Source organism: Aedes aegypti, chromosome 2 (genome assembly GCF_002204515.2).
Source record: "Aedes aegypti strain LVP_AGWG chromosome 2, AaegL5.0 Primary Assembly, whole genome shotgun sequence".
In the NCBI taxonomy this organism is placed as follows: Eukaryota; Metazoa; Arthropoda; class Insecta; order Diptera; family Culicidae; genus Aedes; species Aedes aegypti.
In genome coordinates, this window is record NC_035108.1 from 104634529 (window position 1) to 104661087 (window position 26559).

Here is a 26559-nt window from a genome sequence, read left to right on the forward strand (position 1 = left end):
TTTCCAGACTCATCAAAATGTATATGGAAATATTACCCAATTTGAAATATTTACACCCGGATTCTGGGTGTTTTTCGAGACAGAGTGCATATTGTTTTCCTCTAAGGTTCACAACTACATCTATACTAGGGCACCCATACCATTGGGCGTGATAACCACTATAGGCGCTGTTGTGATATCGGCAAACAGAAGCACCACTTAAACGAAGCATTGAGTAGGACATCACTGTTTTTTTGTGTTGTGCTTCCGTTACTCCATGAATAGATTCGACATATTTATTTAACATTCAAATTTACCAGAGAATCGATCAATAATGATTTCCTCGGTGCACCGAATAAGTTGATAATTCGTGCGGAAAGCATTACAGTTAAGCCAATCAATGCAAATAGCTAACAAACGTCGCATTAGAAGCTTTTGAATGGGCAAGTAGATGGTCGGTCGAGCTCTTTTTCTTCCTTCTTTTAGATGCTCTAATTATCGGTACTTTGTCGACGTAGATTTTAAATAGCCTTTTTTTTCTCATAAAAATCCCCCATTGCGTCTTTCAAGGCAATCTCATGCAGATCAAAAACATTACAAATTAAAAAGTAGACATCAATTTGGGATTTGTAACAAGAGAAGGAGTCGTACCATGGAGCACAAAATATCGTTTTTCCAGCCCAGAAAGAACTTGCGTTATCGATGACAATAGAGCAAGATAAAAAAACAATCTTGCATCATGAAATAACTATATATTCACCTTAAGAGCAAAGGATATTGTTGAATTAAAGTAATGCTCCAGAGCATTCATGATGTCGAATAATAGTATCATTGCTTGACATTTATCGAATAAGGGCAATGACACACTAGTAATGCAAAAATGTTGGCTTTCGGTTCTCTAATGCATAAAAGCTCTATCTATTATTCAATACATACAATTTTATTGCATTTAATGGACTACATAAAAATTCTGTGTGACACTCATGCATCGAAAAAAACTTATATCCTTGAAACAGAAGACGATTTGGCACTCAAATTTGCCGACATGGTCCATACTTACCTCTTATTTGGCGTAACTGACTTTTTGGCGCTCTTTGAAATGCAATTTTTTTTAAATTTTAATCTACCAAATAGGATAGCATTTTACGCTCACACATTAAAACTGTTTTCTCTTCCATTGATTTAAAACACAATTCCGGAACGAGATCTAAAACGGCACTGGAAGAGTTTATCGTTGTTTGAAATACCGATTGAAAATGTTTGGAATAAATTTACACTATCGGAAGGTGCGATAACGATTTGGAAATGCACAATATTTATGGATGAAAAAGTCTCAAAATGAAGTGAAAGTTTTTTTTTCTTAATTCTCTAGTTATTTGTATCATTTTTAGTGCTAAGATGTGCAAGAGATTTGTTTGTTCATTACAAGTATGTCTTTAAAGTAATCAGAATAAACATGTTGGCAAATTGAAATGGTTCACGATGAACTCCAGAATGGTCATTGGTTGCATCCTTTTGGCAATAATGGTTAAAGGGATACGCGATTCGGACTTATCGAGGAAGTAGTAGAAGTTGTTGGAAAATTCTCGCTATCATGCCCACGGTGGCTAGTGTCCAGCCACCGTAGACAGCTTGGGCATACGCCCGGGTTGAATGGGCTTTACCCGAGTTGCACAAAAGCTCAGTGCAGCAACTTGTACAAGCATACAGCTTCGTCCGCTCGCCGATAATGATGCATCCCGGCTCGCACGTGTTAATGCATTTCCGCTCCAAGGACCACAGTTTCGGTTCGGATACATTCGAGTTGCTGGTGTGCACCGTGTAGGAGAACTGTTTGACCTGAAATGGTGAAGAAAAGAAAAGAAACGTTTTTACGCTTTCCATATTCATATAGAACAGTGATGCTCAAGCCGGATGAAACGAGCCTTGCATCCTCCGCGTTATATGTCCCACCCAAACCAAAATACCTTAATACACAGCTACCCGATTCCCGCAAATGTTTATGTACTGTGCTTTGCGCAATTTTTCTTCTTCTTCTTCTTGGCATTAACGTCCTTATTGGGACAGAGCCTGCTTCTCAGCATAGTGTTCTTATGAATACATCCACAGTTATTAACTGAGAGCTTTCTTTGTCAAAGTTGCCATTTTCGCATTCGTATATCGTGTGGCAGGTATGATTATGCTCTATGTCCAGGGAAGTCAAGGAAATTTCCTTTAAGAAAAGATCCTGGACCGACCCGGAATCGAACCCAGATACCTTCAGCATGGCTTTGTTTTGTAGGCGTGAACTCTAACAACTCGGCTAAGGAAGGCCCGATTATTTAACTTTTTATATCGAATTATTTATCGAACTCGAAAACAAGTATTGAGTTTCAGCTTCTTAAAAGCAGCAAAAGCGATAAAAGGTGAAATATTTATAGTCAGCTACAATTTGTAGCTGCTAAACGTTTGCGTTACAGCTGTATTAACGCTAATCGTTCTATTTTTGACAGGTTTCATTTTTGCAGAGTTCGCTGCTTCAATTCAACTGTTACACATCAGACAGCAAATAATCTTTGCGCTAGAATAGGGTCCTGAGGCCTTGTCTCAATTTCAGTACCAAACGCTGAAGTTTAGGCCAGAAACACATGTTTACTAAATTTTTGAATGATTTTTGTTGATTGAAGTAAAAAAAAAACATTTTTTTTTTTTGCGATTTTTGAGGTTTTGTCACAATTGTTAGTTGGGAATCAAGTTAACCACTGCAATTTTAAAAGTAATTGTTATTAAAAAGGGCAATTCTTTGTGAGCGCATCCAAGTAAGATAAATTTGATCCCCCGTGTATCCCTTATGGCGTGGTCAACAATTAGCGAATATTTTAGCCGTTCAACAATTGGCGAATTACCCTATATTGAACAAAAGTATTGTATTGTACAAGTTTATCCATTTTAGCATTACAATTGTTTTGCAAAGAATTTTATTTTAAGATTTGAATGTTAATACCGTAAAACGGGGTAACTTTGATAGTTTTTTCGAAGAAAACTTGAATATTTATGCATGTTGTTTCCAAAGAATTTTAATTCATATTTTTAAAACAAGTACTGATATCCTAACTATCGATTCCAGTTGATAGATTTCCAAAAGATTTATTCTTAATGGATATATAATTTTTCATATAATCGAAAGTCGGTTTTCTGTTTTGGGGTAACTTTGATAATGGAGCATACCTCGAGCAAAATTTAATGAATTACAGAACATTTGTAGGGCGTTGCATATCTTTAGGCGTTTAAAGCTATATGGAAATTTCTGACTTAGATTACAAAAATGGCCCCAGTTTGTAAAAATAGTATTCGCTAAGAGTTTTGAGACCGAATTCAAGTTCTACTATAACTAGGCTGTCAAGTATAAGTGACGAATTCATTATGACTTCATCAAATAGTGATAGTAGAACAAATTGTTTGAGAGCATTTCAAAATTGCTAAAATCTTATAAATTTTCCATATTTGCATATAAATCCTCAAATGTACTTGATTCCAACGGAAATAGCTTCAACGTGAAGTGTCATACTAATACTCTTTACTTTTGCATTATTTTTGCTTAACAGATTAATAGGAACTTTGTTATTTCGTTTAGTATGTTGAGAGTCTCGCATTATCAAAGTTACCCGCATTATCAAAGTTACCCCGTTTTACGGTACTCCCAATGTTGAAATTTTTTTTCTTTAATTTTCATAAGCTTGAAGTTGAATTGAAACCACCGCTTAAATTTTCATGAACACAAATCTGGATCTGGATTTAGATATCTTGAAAATCCAGTAGACTTTTGGAATTTTGAATATTTTCTTTCTTCATCTCGAGCATTCGTGAAAATTAATTTATTCAAATCTTGATGGTTGAAATAGAATTTCAGACTGTTCCTAAGACAAACCAGCAATCAGAGTTTGCCATAGCTTTTACAAACTGTCATAAATTGGAATTATTTTAAGATGATCAAACCAATTTTCTCAACGTGGAGCACGTCTTACTGAATTGTGCTTTATATTGAAAGCGATTTCATAGTATTGTGCAGATAAGAAACTTTCACCATGTTTTACACGAAAATCATATTTTACTATTTTTCAATAGTGGCTCGCAAAAAAAAAAAAGATGGGTTGCCCATCCAAAAAGTTTGAGAACCTATGATGTAATGCGTTATGCAATAAGTGGATGCTGTCACATGGGATTTTGAGAATTTCTAGCGAGAGTTGCTATTCGAATTCAGGATCCTTTCTTTCCTACGTTTGTCGAGGTGAACTAGCCGAGGACTGAAAGCCTCGTTGATAAAATCGATAATAATATTCAGATTGTTGAGTATTCCAACGGAATCTTTTGAATTCCTATCGTGCTTCTGAGAATTACAGTCGGAATCTTTATAAATTTCCATCAAAATTGTAACCGTTTGGTTACAAATTGTTGATTTTTGTTTTTGTTTAAATTGTTGATTTTTGGACCCTTCACGTTTCTTGTGTAATAACAGCAGAAAATATCACAGAAGCGTTAGGGTTTGTGCCGCTGTTAATAAACAGGCTACCAATTATTCATCATGGTAGTCCTGGAGAAATGTAAATAAGACGGAATGTGGGAAAATTGAGGAAGAACGGCCATTGCTAATAACCGGCCTCTTTCTAATCAGGCGTCCGTGTGCTGAAGACGTGGTGTTAAAGTGCAGTGGTTATAATACGAATCCCCCCTAAACCCTTAGCAGGAGCTAAGTGGGTGCAAGGGAAGAATTTAGGCTCAGGTAAAATTTAAACCCTGTACAAGAGAAACTTCTCTAATTCCCCTTTGTCCAATAGGACCTCTTGTTCTTGTCTTCTTTTCGGATCTTCGGATCCGCCGTCCAGCACACGGTTCGGCTCTAGAAGCCATTAGGCTTCCTGGCCTAAAAGTTAAGGACCCTGTCCTCTGAAAGGACCCATATCTCGGGCCGGAGGCCCTAAACGTCAAGGAGATTCCCCTCTCGGCTTTCCAAGGTGGCTATGCCACGGCCGGCCGATTATCGTCTATGAGGGAAGACGCCTGTAACCCCACCGTCCAGCAACGCCCGCTGGACCGTCAACGGAGTTCAGTACAAGCCCGTACATCCGCCCGCTTCGCCATTCCGGCGAGAGTTCCGGCCGCACAGCAGGATTGGTGTCGCTGTGTCTGCCATTCGTCTATCCAACAACAAACGGCAGCGGTATGTACCGGTACGAAACATTAGAATATGACACACTTAACAAATTTAACACCAAATTGAAATACACAGAACAACACGCACACGCCACAATTAGGTATTTTTAATAAATGTCCAAGAAAAGTGAAAGTTCTTGAGTTAGTTTTTGTATCGCGAAAAGCCCTTGATTACCCAGTAGCTAGCCGACCCTGGGATTGCCGGAGAGTCTCTTGTGTCCTGAGCCGGCCTGGCACTGCAAGTTTTCCCGGTTAGTTTCAAAATCTAGGAGATTCTAAGGAAAAACTGAAAATTACTAACGTAATACAAGGATTTTAGGCGTGAACCTAAATATATCAAATGGAATCTTGAGAACATTGAGCGGGACTCCAGCAAGATCTGGGAAATCCTAACGAGATCCATTAAGAATCATGAGGATTTCCAGTGGGATCATGAGTATCCTAAATTAATTCGGGTGATGCCCAGTGTGATTCGAAGAGTACCGTAATTCAGGGGCATATTGATCACTATTTTACAAGTTTATGTTCTACTATCCGTCAGAATTCAAATATTGTCAAATTAATTTCGACAAAATCAGTACTGCATTGCTCTTCATCAGTTTATTTAATCAATTTTTAGGCAATAACCGACATATCCACCAGCAGGAAGCCGGATCCTATTCTTGGTACTTTTGATTCACTTCGGCAGTGGGGTTTTTGAAAGCTGTTGAGCTCATAATTGGCCACAATATGCGTCGTGTTAAAGTGCATCTTATAGCAAATTTTCAGACCGTTTGACCGAGAAAAACCTCCCATGCCAAAATGAATCATGGAAGGGCCCACGTAGCGCTGCACCCTATTGCTTTTACCTCCAAAATCGTGATTTTTTGTTTTTGGAAAATCGACCTTAATAAATTTAAAATTTATTAAAATCATTAAATTATTTTTAGACATCCGTACACTAGAAAACATGGAATGTCTGTGATACCAATGAAACAGTAAGCCTCCTAAAAAGAAAATGTTATTCGATAATGACCTGATCAAATTCACCCACGATCAATTTGCCCTCGGATTACGGTATCTAGCGAAATATTTAGGGCTCAGAGCGGGAACTTGGCGAAATGTGAGGATTTTTAGCGGATCGTGGGGATCTTAACTTCATTTTCAGGATTTTTTTGCTGGCACAATTCAATTGAACTTTGAACTAATATATTTTGTAAAAATCGCTTGTTATGGAATATACCCATGCATGATGACTTTTCTCGCTTATTATGTGAGCTTCGGCAACAATTTTTTTTAATCCTCTAATAGCCCAACCCCGCCTTTAGACTGGGTACCAAAGTGTGTGTATTTTTTCGTAGCTTGGAAATCAAAATGATTTTATTTTTGGCTTTAACCTTAACTCATAATACGCATATGAGAAAAGTTTTTTTTGAGTTTTGAAATTTTTTTGTATTTTTGAAAATTGTTTGAAAAATTGTATTCTTATATAACCTACAAATGCCTGGGGTTCATTTAACATGTAATATAAATATAAATAGCTTACCCGACGTGGCTAGCCATGTTCCAACAAAATTTTAAAGCGAAAAGCTACGTATAATCTTTTAAATGATATGATACTGATGACCGCAAAATCGCCTAACTTTATGCTCTGGCTATACTCCATCGAGCACATGGCCTCAATACTGTTGTTGTGTTTTAATCTGAAATAACTATAGCCTTATATGCTGTTGTAATGTTTCTTATGTTGTGAAATATTTAACTTTTAATTTAACTTAATTTAACGTGGTTACGTGGTTGAATGAAACACATCAAACTCGAGCCTGTATCCAGTTATCATCATGCCGGTTTACGATCAATACCGATCCACCTCACCCACTACGATGCTTCGCCATCTGACTAACAGGACCTCAGTACTAGTCGCGCAGCTTCGCCCAGACCAATCACTCTACGAGCGGTATTCCGGTTCAGTTATCCAAAACGCATTCTTCGTAACGAGTCTTGAAGATAGACGCCTATCGGATCTCGCATGCGGATTAATAAATGAACATTATGCGGACGCTCGCCTAGCGCACTATGGCGAGCGGAATGCTGAGCGTGTGAAAGCTGTTCGTATCGCGAATCATGCGCTGGGAAGGGTGCAAGCAGCACAGCGTGATCTTACCGCTGCGGAATACGATGCTGTCAATGAGACTCTTTGTTCTGTCGCTCCATTGTATGGTTCTTACCAGTCGGCTATGGCCGCCTTCCAGTTGCGTGTCCGGGCCCTTACACTGAGGAAAGCAAACGTAAGAGTTTCATAAGATTTGCTTATGGAATTACGACACAAGAAAAATCTTTGAAATTCATAAGACCATCGTATGGTTTTCGGCAGATGTTGTTTCCATAATACACCTCGAAGGAATTTCGTAAGATGATCTTATGAACCAGCATTGACTTGATAACAAAATCCATAGATAGTCTTATGAATTACGTTCTGATCCATTCTTGGTTCCATAAGACTGTCTTTTGTAATTTGAGCTTTAGATTATGAATTTCAATGAATGAATAATACTAATCCGCGTTGAAAAATAGGTTAACCAACTTGGGAAAATCAAATTTTCATCCATTTTGTCATGTCGCAATTCGATTAAAGCACTTTACTGTAAGCATTAGAATCGATTTGCGTTACGACAAAATGGATGAAAATTCGATTTCCTCTAGTTGGCTAACCTATTTTGAACGCGAAGAAGTATATTATAGCAGCGAAACATTATTGAGAAAAGTTGTGAAGAACGCCTGAATTGGTGCAGGTTTACGTTAGGGGCGGATTAATGGATGAGGGGGGTTTGTGATTTCTTACGCGTCATACAAATTGTTTTGAATTTTCATTCAAAAATCTTATTCTTTGGATCCAATTCCTTAATCTGATTGAAAGAAAGTGTTAGTTACAGCGGAATTGATGATAAATAGAAAATATTTACCCTTTGATGCATTAGAAACGGAGTCAGCCAGCGACAAATCAGCAAACACGTCCATTTCGGAAGCCATATTGAATTTCTGATAGTGAAATGGCTGTACCGACAAAATTTGGCTCACGTGGTTCTTCACAATGATGAGCAATGGGGTTCATAAGCGTTCTTATGACATTGACAATTGATTGTTATGAAAAAATTACACTTGTCTTATGAATCTCAATCTCGTCGAATGAAATACGCAAGTGTCTTATGAACCAACAAAAAAATAATAAAAAACGCGTTCATTAGTGTGATCTTATGATAATCATGCGAGATTTTTGCCTCAGTGTATCCCTACGGTCGGAGCTGAGCAGCCATTGCGCACCTCGTACCACGACGCTCAGTTACATTACGTACATCCTGATTTCGTGCACGGTGCTGCCTCCAAAGCGCTCGTGCGTACATGGTGTGATCTGCGAGCTGCAGCTGATATGGTGGTAAATAACGATTTTGGAGTAGAGGATATCCCTGAAGCTGATTGGCCACAGATCTGGCGTGGGATGAGTTTGGACCAAAAACTGCGATGGTTTGAATTCAAGGCCCGTGTCGAGGAGGTGACTGTGTGGAACAGGCAAAATACCTACCTCTACGCCGCCATAGCCGCAATTTGTAAGGGTGGGAATTGTACGGCAGCCTGGTGCGAGTCAAGGATGAGGCAAATGACGGAGCTCCATGGCATTGTGATAGACAAAACTACCATGACGCCCCCAGTCCTGCGCATGGTCTTTTCCGAATTCGTCGATAAGGCCCATGTCACAGTAGACGACTTATACAATATGCTCGCCCAGTACCAGGCGGCAGACAGGGCGGGCGTCACTGTATTGAAGTGGGCTATCGAACAGATGGGTGCATCCGGTGCCACAGCTCTCATCTTAATTTCGGACGTGGTTACAGGCGCTGGCCTAAGATGGGCCCACCTCCGCCAAGCTGGAGTTCCGGGGGAGGAGTTCGCTGCTTTTGCTAAGGCGGCGCTGGAGTTAATCAGGAATCGTCTATCCTATGTCATCCGACCGGTTGTTGATAGCAGCCGCTATGCATCAATAACCGGAATCAGCAAAGCGATAGCTAGTTCCGAAGGGTACGTGACCTACACAGATTATGAGACAAATCGCGATAAGGCCCGCGGGATGGCGTCAAAAGCACGTATGATGCAGGCTTTCGTGCGGTCGAATATAAGAAGCCAAGCACGATCTGCGATGAACGCCGAGTCGCTCATCCGGAGCATGTATAACATGCGCGTTGTTACGAATCCTGACGGGACGGTGTCGGCGATGCCAATCGAAGCACGAGAGGAACCAGGCAACGTCGATCGATATACTGCTGCGTCAGGAGAAGATCTACTACCGTTAATCCCACTGCGAGAAGAAGATAGAGCATTCCTGTCAATCTGTGAGGCAGTGCTCGTCTGTGGTCAGCAGCAGCCATGGCCACTTGTAGCTGATGGCAGGCAGCCATCCCCCTACCGTAACCTGCCAGAGGACTTGATTGAAGCAGCTGCTACTCTCGGTCATGTGCATGTAATCGAACAGGATCCTTACCAGCTGCCCCCTGTTATGGACAAAGACATTGCGAGACCTGTTTTTGATGTCGGGTGCATTGATGGAGCGTGCATCCGTGATCCTCGAGGTCCATACCGCCGTGGTGGGCGCGGAGACGGAGACGACGATGACGATGATGAAGATGGCGGTGGACCGGCACCGGGCACGGGGGGTGTACCTCCCGGTACCCATGTCCCGGTGTACCATACAAAAATCTAACGATTTTTGCCGACAGGAGGTGGCAGGAATCCGTGCTTGCACGAATGTCTCGCCCCTTATGCACAATTTTCCACTGAGGTGCTAAAAATGCATTACTACAAGGTTTTTGCCTTCAAAAGAGGTCCTGAGCACATCACGGACACATTTGCTCTTAATTGTCGTTTTTACCGTCTGAAAATTCGTTAATGTTGGCAAATTTTGTGTTTCGTGAACGTTAATTAAGTGGTACAACATAAATCATAATTGAACTTTACTGTTTTTGTCCAATCACAATGACAACATACGCACCCAATTCATTTTAATCTGTTTTGTTTTGGTCCATCACTACGTTTTTCGTTATTTTGTTTTACCCACACCACCCAAAACACTGATTCTCATACAATTTACAATGGCACGCAAGCGACGAGCAAAGGCTGAAACCAATTATAAACCAATCAATTGGCAGCCACAGACGTATGATGCGGACGAGTCGGACTTAGAGGAATCTTACGAGATGCCTAGTCCGTTGCTCTCGACGCACCCTAACTACCCTCTAGAGGAGTTAGAGCTGGACCTCGAAGAGACTCTGCATACCATCAGGGAGCAGAGGACTTCGGGAGTCATGATGCCAGCAGACGTCATTAAAGTTAAACGAATTATCTACCTTTTTATGCGTGATATGAACATCGTCACATGCGATGTAAATTCTCGCTATTTGCCCCCAAGCGCGACATGCGAATACAGGGAACCGGAATCAGAACCAGAGGAGGAAATCGAATTGATAATCCCTAGTTCCGATTCCGAGGATTTGGAAATTTCCTTCAGCGAGTCCGAATCTGTTTCGGAAGACCATCTTCAGGTCGCAATGGAAACGAACCGAAGCTCAACGTCACGCTATTCTTCCGGTTATTTTTCCCCGTTTTGCACCAGTAAGTCGTTACTTCAATTTGCAGAATACTCCCGAGACTTACCTGGTGAAGCTTTCAAATCTTCAAATGACCAATCTTCGAACCCCGAATCCCTAAGAAAGCAGACGCGATCGTTCAAGATCCGGAAAAAGGCCAACCTAAAACTTCGAGCGGAACCCACGGCAAAAGAACTGTGCAGCGAACCTACTTCGATTTTGGAACCCAACCTTCAATGAACAATCCCCGTTCCGGACGCACACCTGGAACTAAAAAGGTATTTTCTTCCAACAAAAAGGAAAAGAAACACTCTCAAAATTTGCTCTAAAATCATCACTTTATTTCTCTGCTTTTTCCATTACAATCCGTCGGCAGCTTCCGTTAATGGGATGAGGTGCGGGAGTTTCGGTATGTCCCCACTAACCCGACGGCAAACATCGCTGATTGGATGACCTGGAAAATAAGAGAAAATAAACTATTTTTAGCAATTCAATAACACCGAAGGACTATGGAATTTGTTAGTCGATTGTGTTAGTTGTTATGAGAATCATTACGCTGTCAGTCTAGGCCCAGATTAGTCTGACCGACGGATGAAAGACTCCGAACAGTCGTTAGAACGGGTTAGCATGCAATAAAAAACTAGATCCAACTTACCTTAATTGAATTCGGGAATCCATATCGGGACTAGCAGGACCGGGGGAAGATGCGAGGGGTAAATAAAAACCCTCAATTTCCCCACTTGCGGAGTTGCCGTGAGGGGATCGCCCATTGTTGTTATTGGCCATATCTATAATTAAAACTAATCATTCCAGATGGTTCGGTTATTTTAATGTGTACACATTACATACCTGATTTCATCTTGCAGAGACTAGATGGAGATCACGGTTGTCCCGGACAATTATGGGTTTGTATGGGCCATCTTTCACCGAAAAGATTGTTGCCACATACTCCACAACCCATGAATGAATGAAATTCATTCACCTGAAAAGAGAAGGACATACGAAGATAAGTCTTCGGTATGTTTTAGTATCGTACGTACTACTTACCAATACATGTATTCCAAAAACGGCCACTTTCTCAAATTTAGCACTTTGATTGCACTTTCCAACTGCACAGCATAAATAAACAATCGATACGCTGTGACAGTTCACTTTGACAGATTCATGACGTTTCGCAAACTGTCAACGAATGACAGTTTGCCCGCCGGCGAATAAATCCCGCCAGGGGTTCGGCCGTGCGGAAAGTGATCTAAAAGTGTTGTACATAATTGTAAAAAAGGGTTGTAAAATTGTTTTCGTTGCGCAACGTGTAAATAGAGTTGTCTACCCATAATACGGGATATTTATAAGATTTTTAAAATGGTTCTGTACATATTTTGCATGTTTTAATTTATTTCATTTTCTAATTTTTAATCTGTAGAATTGTGCACGTACATGAAGAATATTTTAGCATGTTTTATTATTTATATTTTTAATTTGTAGTAAAGTTTAATTATGATTTCGCGCGTTTGTAGTTTTAAAAGCTTTCAATTTGTTTTGTATTGTATTTGATAATTTGTTTGTTTGACATCCACAAACCGATGGCGGCCGAAGATGACTTGAAGGAGTGGATCAAAAAAAAGTAAGAGGTTGTTTCCGAGATACAACCGCCAAGTTGACGTTGGATAACGTTAGCTTCATCTATATCCTGGCTTGAGACCGGCACAAACTTATGAAAGATTTCTACTGATAAAAATCCAATCAATTTTCATATTATTTGTTGCATGCGAATTCTGACCTATTATGGACATTGTGTGTTGGCACAGAAAATCTGTGGTGTAAGTTTGGTTCGGTCAACACTTTAACACCGATAGACTCGGTGGATGGAAGAAGAAGCATGAGCGATAACTCTTGCTTCCCAAACAAATATTCCGGTCGAACGTTAGGTCCACGCATGATCCACTATGATTGGTTAAGGTAGGTTCGGAATCCAGTTTGAGGTTGAGGTACTTCTCCATGAAGTCCGCGAGCTCCATGTTCTCCTCTTTGCTCAAATCGATGTTAAAGTCGCCAGTCATGATGATTGGCATGATCTCCTCTTGATACTCGAAGAAATTCCGCACCATGAAGAACTTTTTCTGCTTCATAGTGGTATCCAAGGAAATGTAGAGGCAAATCTGCGGTTCCAGAGCTCGGCCGTCATGGTTCTGCAGGAAGCGAGTGGCCTAACTGATTGGTTTGTTTGAGGATACCAACCTGTGCGCGATCCACGCCAAGCGTGTCAGCATCATGCCGAAGGACATCCAGCTGACTCGTCGTATCCGTGGAGAACGCGCTTAAATTGAATTGCACAATTTCAAACAAAACGGGTAACAACAATGCATTCGATGTAAAAGAGTTTCGACCAGAGACACTTCATCTATAACTATTAATTGATTAATTAATTTATTCATTTATCAATTATAATTTTGGTTGATTAGTTTTCTAGTTAGTTGTTGCTGATTAGTTTTAGCTCTTTGTTTGCCAAATTGATACTCTGATCGCTCTAGCATGCATTTACATGTAGATAGCGACGACACCAACGGCATTATTCAAAGTAAGTAAAGTTTGTAAGGATGCTTAAAATATATCCCCGAGCCCGATTTCGACTCGTACCAATTAGCTCATACGGTTGAAATAATTAAATTTCTGTTAGATATCAGGTATTTCCTTAAGAAATTGCCTACATTTAGGCGTTTTTATCACAATTCTTGAAATTACCTATTCATTATTTCTTGACATATTGCATAATTAAGAATTTTGCAAGCATATTCGGATTCAGGGAGCTCATATTCATTATGTAGAGTTGTTTAAAAAAAATAACAATAATCGCATTGACAAGTGATCAATTTCACCCCGAAATGGGATTCCCCGATTTTCTATTTGAGGGATGATTTTTAGCACTAAAACCACATTTGTTATAAAATTTTGGCACATTAGCCAAAGAGGCTAACCGTCGTACTTGTATTCAGTTGTTTGGCATTTTCAACATGATTGAAAACAGACAAGAAAAACCATGAAAAATGATCAATTTCACCCGAAATTACGGTACCGTAATCCGGGGTATCATTGATCAGCGGGGTAAAATTGATCGGAATGACTCATGTCGTAAAAAGTTCGTATCATCAAATATTGATGGAATATTTCCAAATCACGAATGGTGCTTCTCTTTCTTATATTCATAAGCTAATGTAAGTGAGGATTTTTGCGAAAATTACGTTTACATTATGCGTAAATTTATCAACTTTTCGAAACAATGATTTCAATCGTTAAGGATGACACTACCGAAGATTCATGTCTCACATAAGTTCTGCAAACGATATGAGCAAGGAAAATGCGGTTCTTACTAAAAATGGCATCGCCAAAAACGATTCCGTTGTCAAAACTTTCATAAGTATGTTCAATTAGGCAACATTAACGAATTACTGAAAAGAATATAGAATTCCTTTAGGAAATTGCCTACCTTTAGGCGTATTCTGTGGTTCGAAATGTTTTTAGTTTTAAAATAACTCAAAAAGTAAATGACTTGTAAGAGTTTGGCCTTCATATTCGGCTTCGGGGGCCACGATTTAAGTAAGCAACGATATTTTCAATATTACCGAACGTTGTTTATAAAGGTGATCAATGTTACCCCATATCAGCAATATCAAAAAATCACTTAAAACATTTTTTTAAACATGCTTAAATCTTTCAAAAAAACAAAATGCAGTATATAGTCACCAGCTATGGGTAGCAGTACTTGTTTTAAAAATATGAAATTTGTAACATTTGCATTTTCAAACGAAATATTTAAGAAATATTCAAAAAAATGATCAATGTTACCCCGGATTACGGTACATGTAAACTTCAAAACGTCAAAACCTTATAACAGCAAGAAAAATGTGCTTTTCTACGAAAAATAAGACATGCCTCGATATTTACCAATTTTTCAATAGTTTAGTCATGCAATGTAGGTTCGTAGAAAGATATCCAATCGATTGGTGCAAGAATCTTGAAAATTTATGCGGGCGTTAGTAAGTTATTAACAGTCAAAATCTAACCACTTTTCGTGACGCGAGCGATTTTTCGTTTTTCGAAATTGTACCCCAGTATGTTGCCGTAAGACGTTATCCAACGTCAAAATGCAAAATCTCTTCGTGCTTTCGCTTTTTTTCATCGGGGTGGTGGATAGTGTAACCGTTTGGTTACAAATTGTTGATTTTTGTTTTTGTTATATATGTTGAATATCGGACCCTTCACGTTTCTTGTGCAAATACAGCAGAAATACCACAGTAGTGAAAGGGTCCTGTACCGCTGTGAATGTTTTTCGTTGCTACCAATGCTGCAGAATGGCAGAAGAAATGGCTAAAGGTAGAAAATATGTAGAATGACGGAATACGGGAATTCTTGAAGAGAACGGCCATTGCCAAGAATTGGCCTCTTTTACTATCAGGCGTCCGTGTGCTGTAGATGTGTGGAACAAACCGAGCTCAGGACCTCTTGTTCTTGCCATTATTTTCACCGTCCAGCACACGGTTCGGCACGTGAAGCCGTCAGGCTTCCGCGTCTAATCGTCAAAGACCGTAAGTCCTCTACAGAGGACCAATATCTCGGGCCCTTGGCCCTAATCGCCAAGGAGATCTCCCTCTCGGCCGTCCAAGGTGGCCATGCCACGGCCGGCCGATTGCGTCTAAGAGGGAAGACGCCTGCATCCCACCGTCCAGCAACGCCCGCTGGCCCGTCAACGGACCGGAATACCAGCCCGTACATCCGCCCGCTTCGCCATTCCGGCGAGAGTTCCGGCCGCACAGCAGGATTGAGTCGCTGTGTCGGCCATTCGCATCCACCAACCAACGGCAGCGGTATGTACCGGTACGAGTAATAGAACTAGGTCACACAACAAATTTACACTAAATTGCAAAATACAGAACAACACGCACTCGACACAATTAGAGATTTTTAAATAAATGTTCAAGGAAAGTGAAAGTTCCGTGAGTTAGTTTTTGTATCGCGAAAAGCCCTTGATTACCCAGTAGCTAGCCGACCCTGGGATTGCCGGAGAGATCTTGCGTCTTGAGTTGGCCTGGCACTGTAAGTTTTCCCGTTAAGTTTCAATTTCAAAAGTTCCAGAAGATTCTATGAAATAGAGAGTAGAATCTTATCAAACATTCTAGCATATTCTCCAGAATAGCTGCTGCAGTGTAGTATGATTCATTGTCATTTTTCAAAATCACAGTTGTGGTGAAAAGACCATCGACTCAGGGAAATATCGAGCCATAGAACAGGAATGTTTTGGACAGCTGTTTCAAGGGATCATCATAGTAAGCATACAATTTTGTTTTATGTATGCATCTATGAGTCGATATCGAGTCATTGAACATCATGGAGATTTCGCTGTAAATTAATAAAATCGAATATATGGCGCACATTCACCTCATTCATGTTTATCTAGCTTTAAAATATGTCAAACTCGTTTTTGAACCTGAGTTTGAACTGGAGAAACCCGTTTCACATTTTCAACTCTAATCCGATTCAAGTTCGACCGAATTACAATTCGCTTGAAGTTGATTTGTTCACGTTTAAGTCACCAACCAAATTCCTATATAGACGACAATGATGAAGGGTTCGAGAATATTCCATGAATTGGAATGAACAAAGTTCCAGAGAACTCCAGAATATTCTGTCAAAGAGCATTTGTAGTGCTCCACAATTTGCAATTGTAATGTTCTTATATTAAAATTAACCGTTGTAGTGCTCTTAAATTACTGTTGTTGTGTTCAACGAAACTTTTCGATGAAACATTTCAAAGCGTTACTGACAGACAGACAACGCTGGGATTTTATATATATATGACTAGTTTACCCAACGTGGCTAGCCACGTCCCAACGAAATTTTAAAGCGAAAGGCTATGTAGGGTAACCAATATATTTTAGACCTCTATATGTTTTGGATCCTCTGGGTCATTTTCTTACAAATTTCCCAGTTTAAATCAAAAGACCAACTCAGTTTGCATGTTATTTGGATGGATAGGACTGTTATACACTTGCATCAAGCGTTTGCGCACGGAAAATAACTTTATTATGACTATAATTAATTAAATTCAATTGGTTCATCTACCGTTCATGTAACCGTTACAACACGTTACACACTGAAATTGAAGACGTCAAAAATAGTACGAATGTAAACAATAACTTTTTTTTAAATTTCTATGTTGAAAGCATACAAATTATTTAGTTTTCCATTGTAAATAATTGATTGGACTATGTTCAATAGCTTAACAAACAGTTTGTCAGGCTTTGTCTCCAACCGAATGTAAACGCCAATGGTAAAAAAAATATACTTTTTGGGTCCAAAATGTATAGGAGTGTCCGAAATAATGAAAAACAATGCTCCACAATTCATTGACTTGGTTATGCTTTGCAACAAATTATGTGGGACGAAATCCCAAAATCACTTCCTTAAGGAATCCAAAATACGACCCTAAGAGAATTTACGTATTCTCGGCAGTCTAACCCGATCAGCAGAAACATTACGTGTTTGTGTGTTAATATTTATGCGCTGCTCAATCCTCCATCGATTCACACTAACAGACTTGTTAGAAGCATTTTTTGAAAAAGTTTTTACAATGCTTCGAACATCTCCTGTCAGTGTGACTATTCTCGGAATCCTCGTCAGGGGGAAGCTGAAAGAATAAAGAATCGTCTGAATGTTTTCATTTGTGTGTTTTGATAGGAAAATACTGTGTATTTGGTGTCTGAAATGTGTTTGCCGATGATACAGTGACTCAATCTCATTTTCGTACGGGGCACTGTTTTCATATCAAGTTGGTATAAATCTATTAAATGGTGCATGGACTTCGATATACTTTATCAATAATGAAGGTTATAGGTGTCATCTATTGTTTGGCAATGACAAACTGTATTCATTTGCTTAAATCTTTGGAATACCGTAATCCGGGGTAACATTGATCATTTTTTTGAATATTTCTTATACATTTGATTTGAAAATGCATGTGTTGCAGATTTTATATTTTTAAAACAAGTACTGGCACCCATTGTTCGTGTTTATGTAGCGTATTTTGTTTTCTGAAAGTTTAAAGCATGTTTAAAAAAATGTTTTAAGTGAGTTTTTGAATTAGCTGATATGGGGTAACATTGATCACATCATGAAAACATCGTTCAGTAATATTGAAAATATCATTACTTACTAAAATCATGGTCCTTGAAGCCGAACATGAAGGTCAAACTCTTATAAGTCATTTACTTTTTGAGTTATTTTAAAATTAAAAAAACCTTGAATTGTGGAATACGCCTAAATGTATGCAATTTCCTAAGGAAATTCTTCACGCTTTATAATAATTTGTGAATTATGTTTTAATGAACATATTTATGAAAATTTTGACAAAGGAGTCGTTTTCGGCGATGTCATTTTTAGTAACAACCGCATTTCTCTTGCTCATATCGTTTACAGAACTCATGTGAGACATGATTCTTTTATGGTGTCATCCATAATCATGAAAATCATTGTTTACAAAAGTTGAAAAATATAGGCATGAACACAACTTTATTTTCGCAAAAACCTTATTGTTTATTAGCTCATGATTAGAAGAAAGAGAATCGCCATTCATGCATTGAAAATATTTCATCAACAAATGTTGATTCGAGCTTTTTACGAAGAGGGTCATTGCGATCAATTTTACCCCGCTGATCAATGTTACCCCGGATTACGGTAATGGAAAAGTATTGAGATTGTGTCTATAATTGACCCAATTCCATATTCGTACACCTAACAAAAAAGAAATATACAGCATTCAAAGCTAATTTTTAATGGACTAGATCAGTGCTTCCCAAACTTTTTCAACTTTCGCCCCCTTGAGGCTAATATTAATCTGGAATCGCCCCCCTGATATGTGATTCAAATATTTTAATAAGGACCAAAAATGTCTTTGACGCGCATATCCAAAGAATCATAATACAATAACTATTATGTACATTTAAAAATATTTTCTTAAATATCGGTAGCCTGGAATGTAAATTAAAATATCGATTTTAAAAATATCTTGCGTACATTACAGGCTACTGATTTAGGCTGCAAAAGTTTGGTCCAGTTTCAACTTAACAAATGTAATGTGGCGCCTTGTGACGTAGTTGGGGGCGAAGTTCTCCAAAACTGAACCAAAACCTTTTATTTTTACATGAATATGTCATATTTGGTGAACTGCAATGATTCTGTTCGCAATTTTTCGTTTTTGAAAGATCTCACCCCGTGAATTGTGATTAATCTGCTATTTCCTAAATTACTGGAATAATTTTCAGAAATTGTGAGTAATAATTGCCTGACGTTTCTAACGCTTTTCTTTATCCAATCCAAAAACCCTGAAAATTATATGAAAATCCAGAATGTTTTTTCAACTCAATTATCCGTTAAATTTATCAAAAGGGTGTTTTTCTAACACCAAGAAAAACTCGAATTTTTCGGACGTTCTGGAGGTATAAATCCAACGCATTTCTGAAATTTCTTCATATCTATTTATAAATAAAGTTTTTTTGGCTTTGGCATCGCTGAAACGCGATTTTTGTAGGCTAAATTTTCCAAAATGTGTTTATAAAATGATTAAAAACATCACAAATGGTACTGTAGATTTTTTTGGAAAAGGCAGAATGCCAGAAATTTTAACTTCCAAATCTTCTAATGATTAACTTTCAAATCTTATTTAAAAAGCTCAATGAATAACTCAAATATGTTGTGTTTGACAATTATGTAATGTTGTCTAAAATAATTTTAAAATGACCATGATTAGAGATATAACAATCTAAGTTAAAATAGTCCTAGAAATATTTCAGTTTGGAATTGATTAACCTTCAGATGTGTGTCCTTCAAAGGTTATGAGTAATTATTTTCAAATGCTCCCATGTTAGCTTTTTCGCCCCCTTTCTGGATTTTTCGCCCCCCAAATTCTGTTTTACAAATTTTCGCCCCCTTGAGTCTGAAAATCGCCCCCAGGGGGGCGAATTCACCCACTTTGGGAGTCACTGGACTAGATGATTACTTAAGCTCTTCGTTGTGTTGTTCAGATGCAGTAGAATACATTTGGGAAATTTAAAAGCGGACATATTTGAAACTTGAGTAAATTTAGAAAAAAATACCAGTTTTCCCATGTTTTTTGCTAAAATATTCGGTAAGTCGAACAATAAATTGCATTTTGTTCAACATCACTTCCTTAAGAATGATAACTGCGAATATTGCACAAGTTTCAAAAAATTATAGGGGAAGTGGTGGTAAAATGAACAGGGGTGGTAAAATGAACACCGAGCCTTTTACCGAGAAAAATCAAATTTCAATGAATTTTTATCATGTACGGACGATTTAGAGCATAAATCGGTGTGTTCGGGTTGATACGGAGATCAATTGAAGTAAAAATATCAACGAAAACTAAGAATTTAGAAAATCACGTTTAAAAATTAGAACTGACGTAGCTTTTTGCTCGGAAGACTTGAGGTTTTTCAGTGAGGTGAATATCGTTATGATATGATGGCAATTCTGATATTTTTCAATTTCTTTTCAAATGGGTTACAATCTTTAATGGATGTATTTTCGGATTGGCAATGAAAATTTTCAAAAATATTTGTTTTGCTCACGTTTTTCGCATGATGTTCATTTTACCACCAACAGCTGTTCATCTTACCCACATAGTGCAGGTAAAATGAACATTTGCATCGTTTTTTGCTAGCGATAAAAATATGTAAAAATTTAGCTGTTTTAGTCTGCATTCGTGTCGCTGCTTTAGATAACATCCCTCAGTTTGATGTTGTGCGATAGAACTATAGAAATTCCTCGTTTTTCTATTAAAAACAAGATGATATCCTTAAGGTGTTCATTTTACCACCCCTTCCCCTAATCAGTTTTAGAGTAGCTAGGAGTGGATATCGACAACTTATACTTTTGAATCTTAGGTAGTATAACATTTATAACAAATCCAAAACCAAAAATTTGAGTCAATTTCTTTATGTTTGTCTCCTAAATGTATATACATAATCCAATAATAATGTTCCTGTCAAAACATTTCGTAATTATCATTTTTAATTTACATTTTACTACCAAACATGATTATAGAGATTTAAAGAATAAATATTATTGCCATAACCGCAACACAAACGTTTTTTAAAATGATTAAAACAACAGGATATATTCTATTAAATAGTATATCAATGCTCTCTGCTCATTCAAGTTATTTTGTACTTTTCTTATAAAATCAATAAATTGCAAAATAGGGTGCTATTTTGAATATAATTTGAATATTATTTCAAAGATAATTGAATATTACGTTGACATCAATTATGTGGAGGTATGTACAGCGTAGTTTAGGGTACTTTATTGTAAAACGAAGTTCGTAGTTCAAATTATTTTTACAGGCAAATTCAAAATTAACATTTACCTGTTGTTTAGAATGAAAATTTGGTTTACATTGAATAAAAATATCATTTTAGAAGAGTTTTGAACTTATGGCACAACAATTTTCTGAACTCAAAAGGGATAAAAACTGTTTATGATTTCTGTAAACTATATATGTTTCAACTAAATTTCTATCAGAGCTTACGAGTATAATCTATAGATTGGATCCAATGACAAAAATAAACGTTATTGTTCGAATTATAGGATTTAATAGCAAATATCATTGGAAAACTGGCATTTCTCATAACTTTACCTAAATTTCATATATGTCCACTAATAAATTGCCCAAATGTATTTCACTACATCTGAACATCATAATAAAGCATTTCAGTAATCAAATAGAGCTTCTAAATTTAGTTTTGAACGTTGTGCGTATGAATTTTGGTAGGTGTATTGTTCGTTTTATTGAGGAATAGATTTTCGTGCAAATTTTGAACGTCGAAAAATAAATACTCACACGTCAGTTTCTATGGCACTTTAATAGAAGCACGCAACTTGCATTCAATGTACAATCCAACATAATGCGTTACATGTGCGTTACTTGTTAGTTTTGTTAGCTACGACGCCATCCAATATATGGCAAACATGGTGGGAGAATATTTTGGTGTGACAAAATTATTTAGGTGTGAGTCTATTAGAGGGCAAAATCCTCAATACGAATATGGAATTGGGTGAATTTTAGACATCAGTTCAATACTTTTCTATTAATCCAAAGATGAATGTAAATGGAAACATTTTGTGATTGGCAAACAATAGATGACACCTGTTACCTTCAATTAGGATAAAGTATTTGTAGCTCAATACTTCATTTAATAGTTTTTTACTAACTTGATGTGGAAACAGTATCCTGTACGAATATGAAATTGGGCCACTGTAATCGAATGGTGTCCAAGCCGTAAAGTACCCTATAATCTTTTAGAGCGCATATTATTGACCGTAAAATCGCCTAAATTTATGCATTGGCCATACTATATGGTCTAATCCACCGGTGTACTAAATTCACTCGGTCTGAGAATTATGACACTTGAGCGGGGCACGCTCCCGTATGATCCCCACGTGATCTGGACTCGCTCCAGTGTCAAAATTCTTCGACCGAGTTAGTTTAGTACACCAGTGGATAAGACCATCGGGGGGGGATGTAGAGTAGTGGTCTACGCTTCTGACTGAGGATCAGAAGGTCTTGGGTTCAATTCCCACTCCCTCCAGGGGTGGAGGGGTAGAATACAGTCTACTGACTATAAAAGAAATGAATAAGTCTACGGACGTTAAAATGATTGTAAAGTCTACGGACTGAAAAACAAACACACCGCAGTGTCGATAAAGAAGAACACGAATTGTAAACTCTACGGAGTATAAAAAATAGATCAAGTTGGACATATGGCCTAAGATGCCGGTCCATTAGGAGGTAGCACACAAAAGAAAGTGCTACCGAACAGAAAGAAGAAGAAGAAGATAAGACCATCGAGCACGTTGCCTTGGTAATGTTCTAATCTGAAAAAAGAACAGCTTTTTGAGCTGTTATAGTGTTTCGTTTTTAGTAAACATTTCAAACGCCCCAGAAGATTTCATCTTCTGCTGAATCTATAGCTGTTGCATCAGGGAGGACGGACCATCGACACATATAATTATTAAAGCGTGGAAAAGGAATGCTTTGCAAAGCTGTTTTAAGAGACCATTATTGTAACCATAAAATTTTGTTTTTAGTATGCTTCAATGAGTCAATATCGTCTTGGAACTTAGGTTTGAATTGACGAAACCCTTTCTGAATTAATGTTTAAACAATAAACCACAAATTCGACCGAACTACAATTTGCTTAAAGTTGGTTTGTTTACGTTTTGATCAAAAACCAAGATCCTAAAAACGGAAACGACAATGAAAAAAGTTCGAGAGTATTCTACGAATTGGGAAGAACTGCAACATTTTTGCTGCAAAACTCTAGATTATTCTGGCAAACAGCTGTTGTAATGCTTTCAATATGCAGTTGTGATGTTCTAACATTTAAAAATAGCTGTTGTGTGCTCTCAAGTTTCTTTGTAGCTCTCAATGAAACTTTTCGATGAAACATTTCAAAGCGTTACGACAGACAGACAACTCTGGGATTTTATATATATGATAATCGTACCTTTTATATTTTTCAACGATCAACCTATCACAGAAGAAGAGCTTGGTGGTATTATAATATTTTAAATCTGTTTTCCGTTAATTACACGGAAAATAAAAAAAAGTACCGTGAAAACTTGAATTTTTTTATTGCCCAAAACGTGTTTAGAACGATTTTAGATAACTATAAATGATATTTAGATCGAAAAGAAAAATTTGGGTATTCAAATTTGAATACATAATTAAAGCTTGATTAAAATTCAAATGACTATATTAGCTTACCTATAAGTGTAAGCTGAAAACTAATCAAATAACCGCAATTTGAGCACCACTGAGTAGAACATTCTAAATATAGAATTTTATGACAGGCTAGCTGAGCAAAGGACGATCTAAAAATACGCATCAAGCATTCCAACATAACTATAAATATACTCGTCATCAGTCAATCCCATCCAACACATTTAGATAGCTGTACGTTCTAAGTACTGCTGCAGGGCAACCCTTATCGCCCTTCCCCATCATCCCCCGGTTTTCACTTCATGTAGCATTACCCTCCCGCAAGCACTCACCATGCAAATGAACTCGTCCGAGAAGCACTTCTTGACGAAGGAAGCATTGTTTCCGGTCAGGTCGATGCACGACTCGCCATCCTCGGTGGCGTTGCAGGAGTAGCAGGAGAGCTCGTTTACCTTCTCGGACGCGGCCGGAGTTTTGTGCACGGTGTTGGTCAAATACTGCGAGCGACCTGGAAAAACAGATATGTATAGGGAAAAGCTAATCGCCATGTCCAATTATCACGCTCAATCGAGCATCGCAGCGCACAGTGGTTCGGAAAGCAGATTTATGACGAGAGGTGCTTCTGAAGGTTTTTAAATAAAGCATAGACAAAAGCGGTATTCTGTAAAGTTGATAGGCTCAGTCCTGACTAATTTTGTTTCACGCTGAGCAACTTATGCCAACGTCGCTGCAGGTACACATAATTTAAATTTCCCCAATTCATCAACGGAAATTCCCTAAACGTACCCGCTTCTGGTAACATGTCTGCCTTTGATTTTGATTTCTTAACTGAACAAATGAAACAAAATCAAATCATTTAATGATTCATGCAATGCGGCTTAAACTGTCCAAGTTGGTGTGAAATTCATGAACACATTTGTTATTGGATTACTTTTCTCTAATGAATCCAAAACTCACAAAATTCTTATTTAGGATACTCGTTCTTTGAAATTAATAAAAAAAATCTTTAACCTTGATGCTATTCAAACCACTGTGAAATGTAAACCGATATTTCCTTCAATTGATATAGCTCTACCTACCTGCCTCAATGAATCCCATCAGTACAATTGCTATTATAATTGACATTTTTGCATCATTATGTTTGAGGGTTTGGTCCTCGTTTGTAAACGGTACTGCTGGCTGACCACCAAAGTCCTGGTGTCCGTCCGAAATGATGCACGATCTAACTTCGGTTTGCAGTACGTAACACACTGACACAGAAAACTTGCACCAAATTTTCACTCTAAAAATTTGGACCTCTTGTTCTTCTTTGTTGCGATTTTCACCGACACGGTACTTATTTTTACATTCACATTTCTGTCACACTAACCGTGAATACCAAACTCGGTCAGGACCACATTCTGCATCGAATCAGGATTCTATTGCTGAAAATTCTTTAATTCTCTTGGTGAGGCAATCAGTTAATATATCTTCCAATTATTCACATCACCACTGAATCCACCCCGTCTATGTTTGTTGCGATGCGAGTTGATGGTGTCCTGCAGACAAAACGATATGAACTAAGGAAAGCTTAAAGCTACATACATTTCGTTTTGACGTTCTCTGACCAAAATCAACGTAGGAGCAGAATAACCGAAATGAATGCCGATTTGGGGACTGTTATCAAACAAAGACCAAATTGATTGATGACAATTAACGTGCTTGAATTCAACAAGAACTGCAGTTCATTCGATGTCCTTTCAGCTACATCAACATGGTACAGCATGAATGTCCTGATTGTGCGCATGTGCCGTTTTTAGACGAGGGATGTGAAAAGGCACACTGCTGTACATTGTTAAGAATTTGAAAAGACTGGTACTCTTGAAATAAGAAGACAAGAAGAAGAGAAGAATCGGACAAGAAGAAGAAAACAATAAAAAGAAGAAGACAATAAAAAGATGTCAAGAAGACGATAAGAAGATGGCAAGATGACGACAAGAAGCCGACAAAATACGACAAAAATATGACGAGAACACGACAAAAAGAAGACAAAAAGGTGATTAGAAGACAACAATAAGAAGAAGATAAGACAAGATAACGACAAGGAAACGACAAGAAGAAGAGAAGAAGATGACAAGAAAACGTCAAGAAGACGACATGAAGACGACAAGAAGTTGACAAGAAGGCGACAAGAAGTTGGCAAGAAGACGGCAAGAAGCCGACAAGAAGCTGACAAGAAGACGACAAGAAAACGCCAGAAAGACAACAAGAGGAAGACAAGAAAATGAAAAGAAGTCGACAAAAAGACGCCAAGAAGAAGACAAGAAGACGAAAAGAAGTTGACAAGAAGAAGAGAAGAAGACGACAAGAAAACGACAAGAAGGCGACAAGAAGACTACAAGAAGAAGACAAGAGGAAGACAAGAAGACGACACGAAAACGACAAGAAAACGGCAAGACGACAAGAAAACGACAAGAAGACGACAAGAAGACGACAATAACACGACAAGAAGGCGACAAGAAAACGAAAAGAAAACGTTAATAAGTTGGCATTAAGACGACGAGAAGACGATACGAAAACGACAAGAAGTAGGCTGACCATAAGCTAACCAGATAAAAACGGGACAAATGAGGAACAAATACGGGACATTCTTACAAAAACATAAATAATGCTCTCATAGACTATGTACATAGGGACCTTCCTTAGCCTAGTGTTAATGTTCACGGCTGCAAAGTAAAGCCATGCTGAGATTGTCTGGATTCGATTCCTTGTCGATCCAAGATCTTATCGTAATGGAGTTTTCTTTGACTGCCGAGGGCATAGTATCTTTGTACCTGTCACACGATATACGAATGCAAAAATGGTAAAAAATACAAAAATGACAAGGTTTAAGTTAATAACTGTGCATGCTCTGTGCCATTAGGGACATAATGCCCATGAAAAATAAAAACAATATTAAGACTACATTTTCTTATGTTTCACTTGAAAATAGTTCGGAAGCTAGAAATT

The 26559-nt window shown here is 38.1% G+C and overlaps 1 protein-coding gene across 1 annotated transcript; it reads right to left on the reverse strand.

The window, feature by feature from the left end:
- Positions 1-1060: 1060 nt before the first annotated feature.
- Positions 1061-25443, reverse strand: LOC5564960. The gene is made up of 3 exons (XM_021841822.1): positions 24651-25443; positions 23904-24079; positions 1061-1818 (listed from the first exon to the last, which is right to left on the reverse strand). Exons 1-3 carry the CDS (start codon positions 24694-24696, stop codon positions 1531-1533), a joined length of 510 nt encoding a protein of 169 aa, XP_021697514.1. The 5' UTR covers positions 24697-25443; the 3' UTR covers positions 1061-1530.
- Between the last annotated feature and the right edge of the window lie 1116 nt (positions 25444-26559).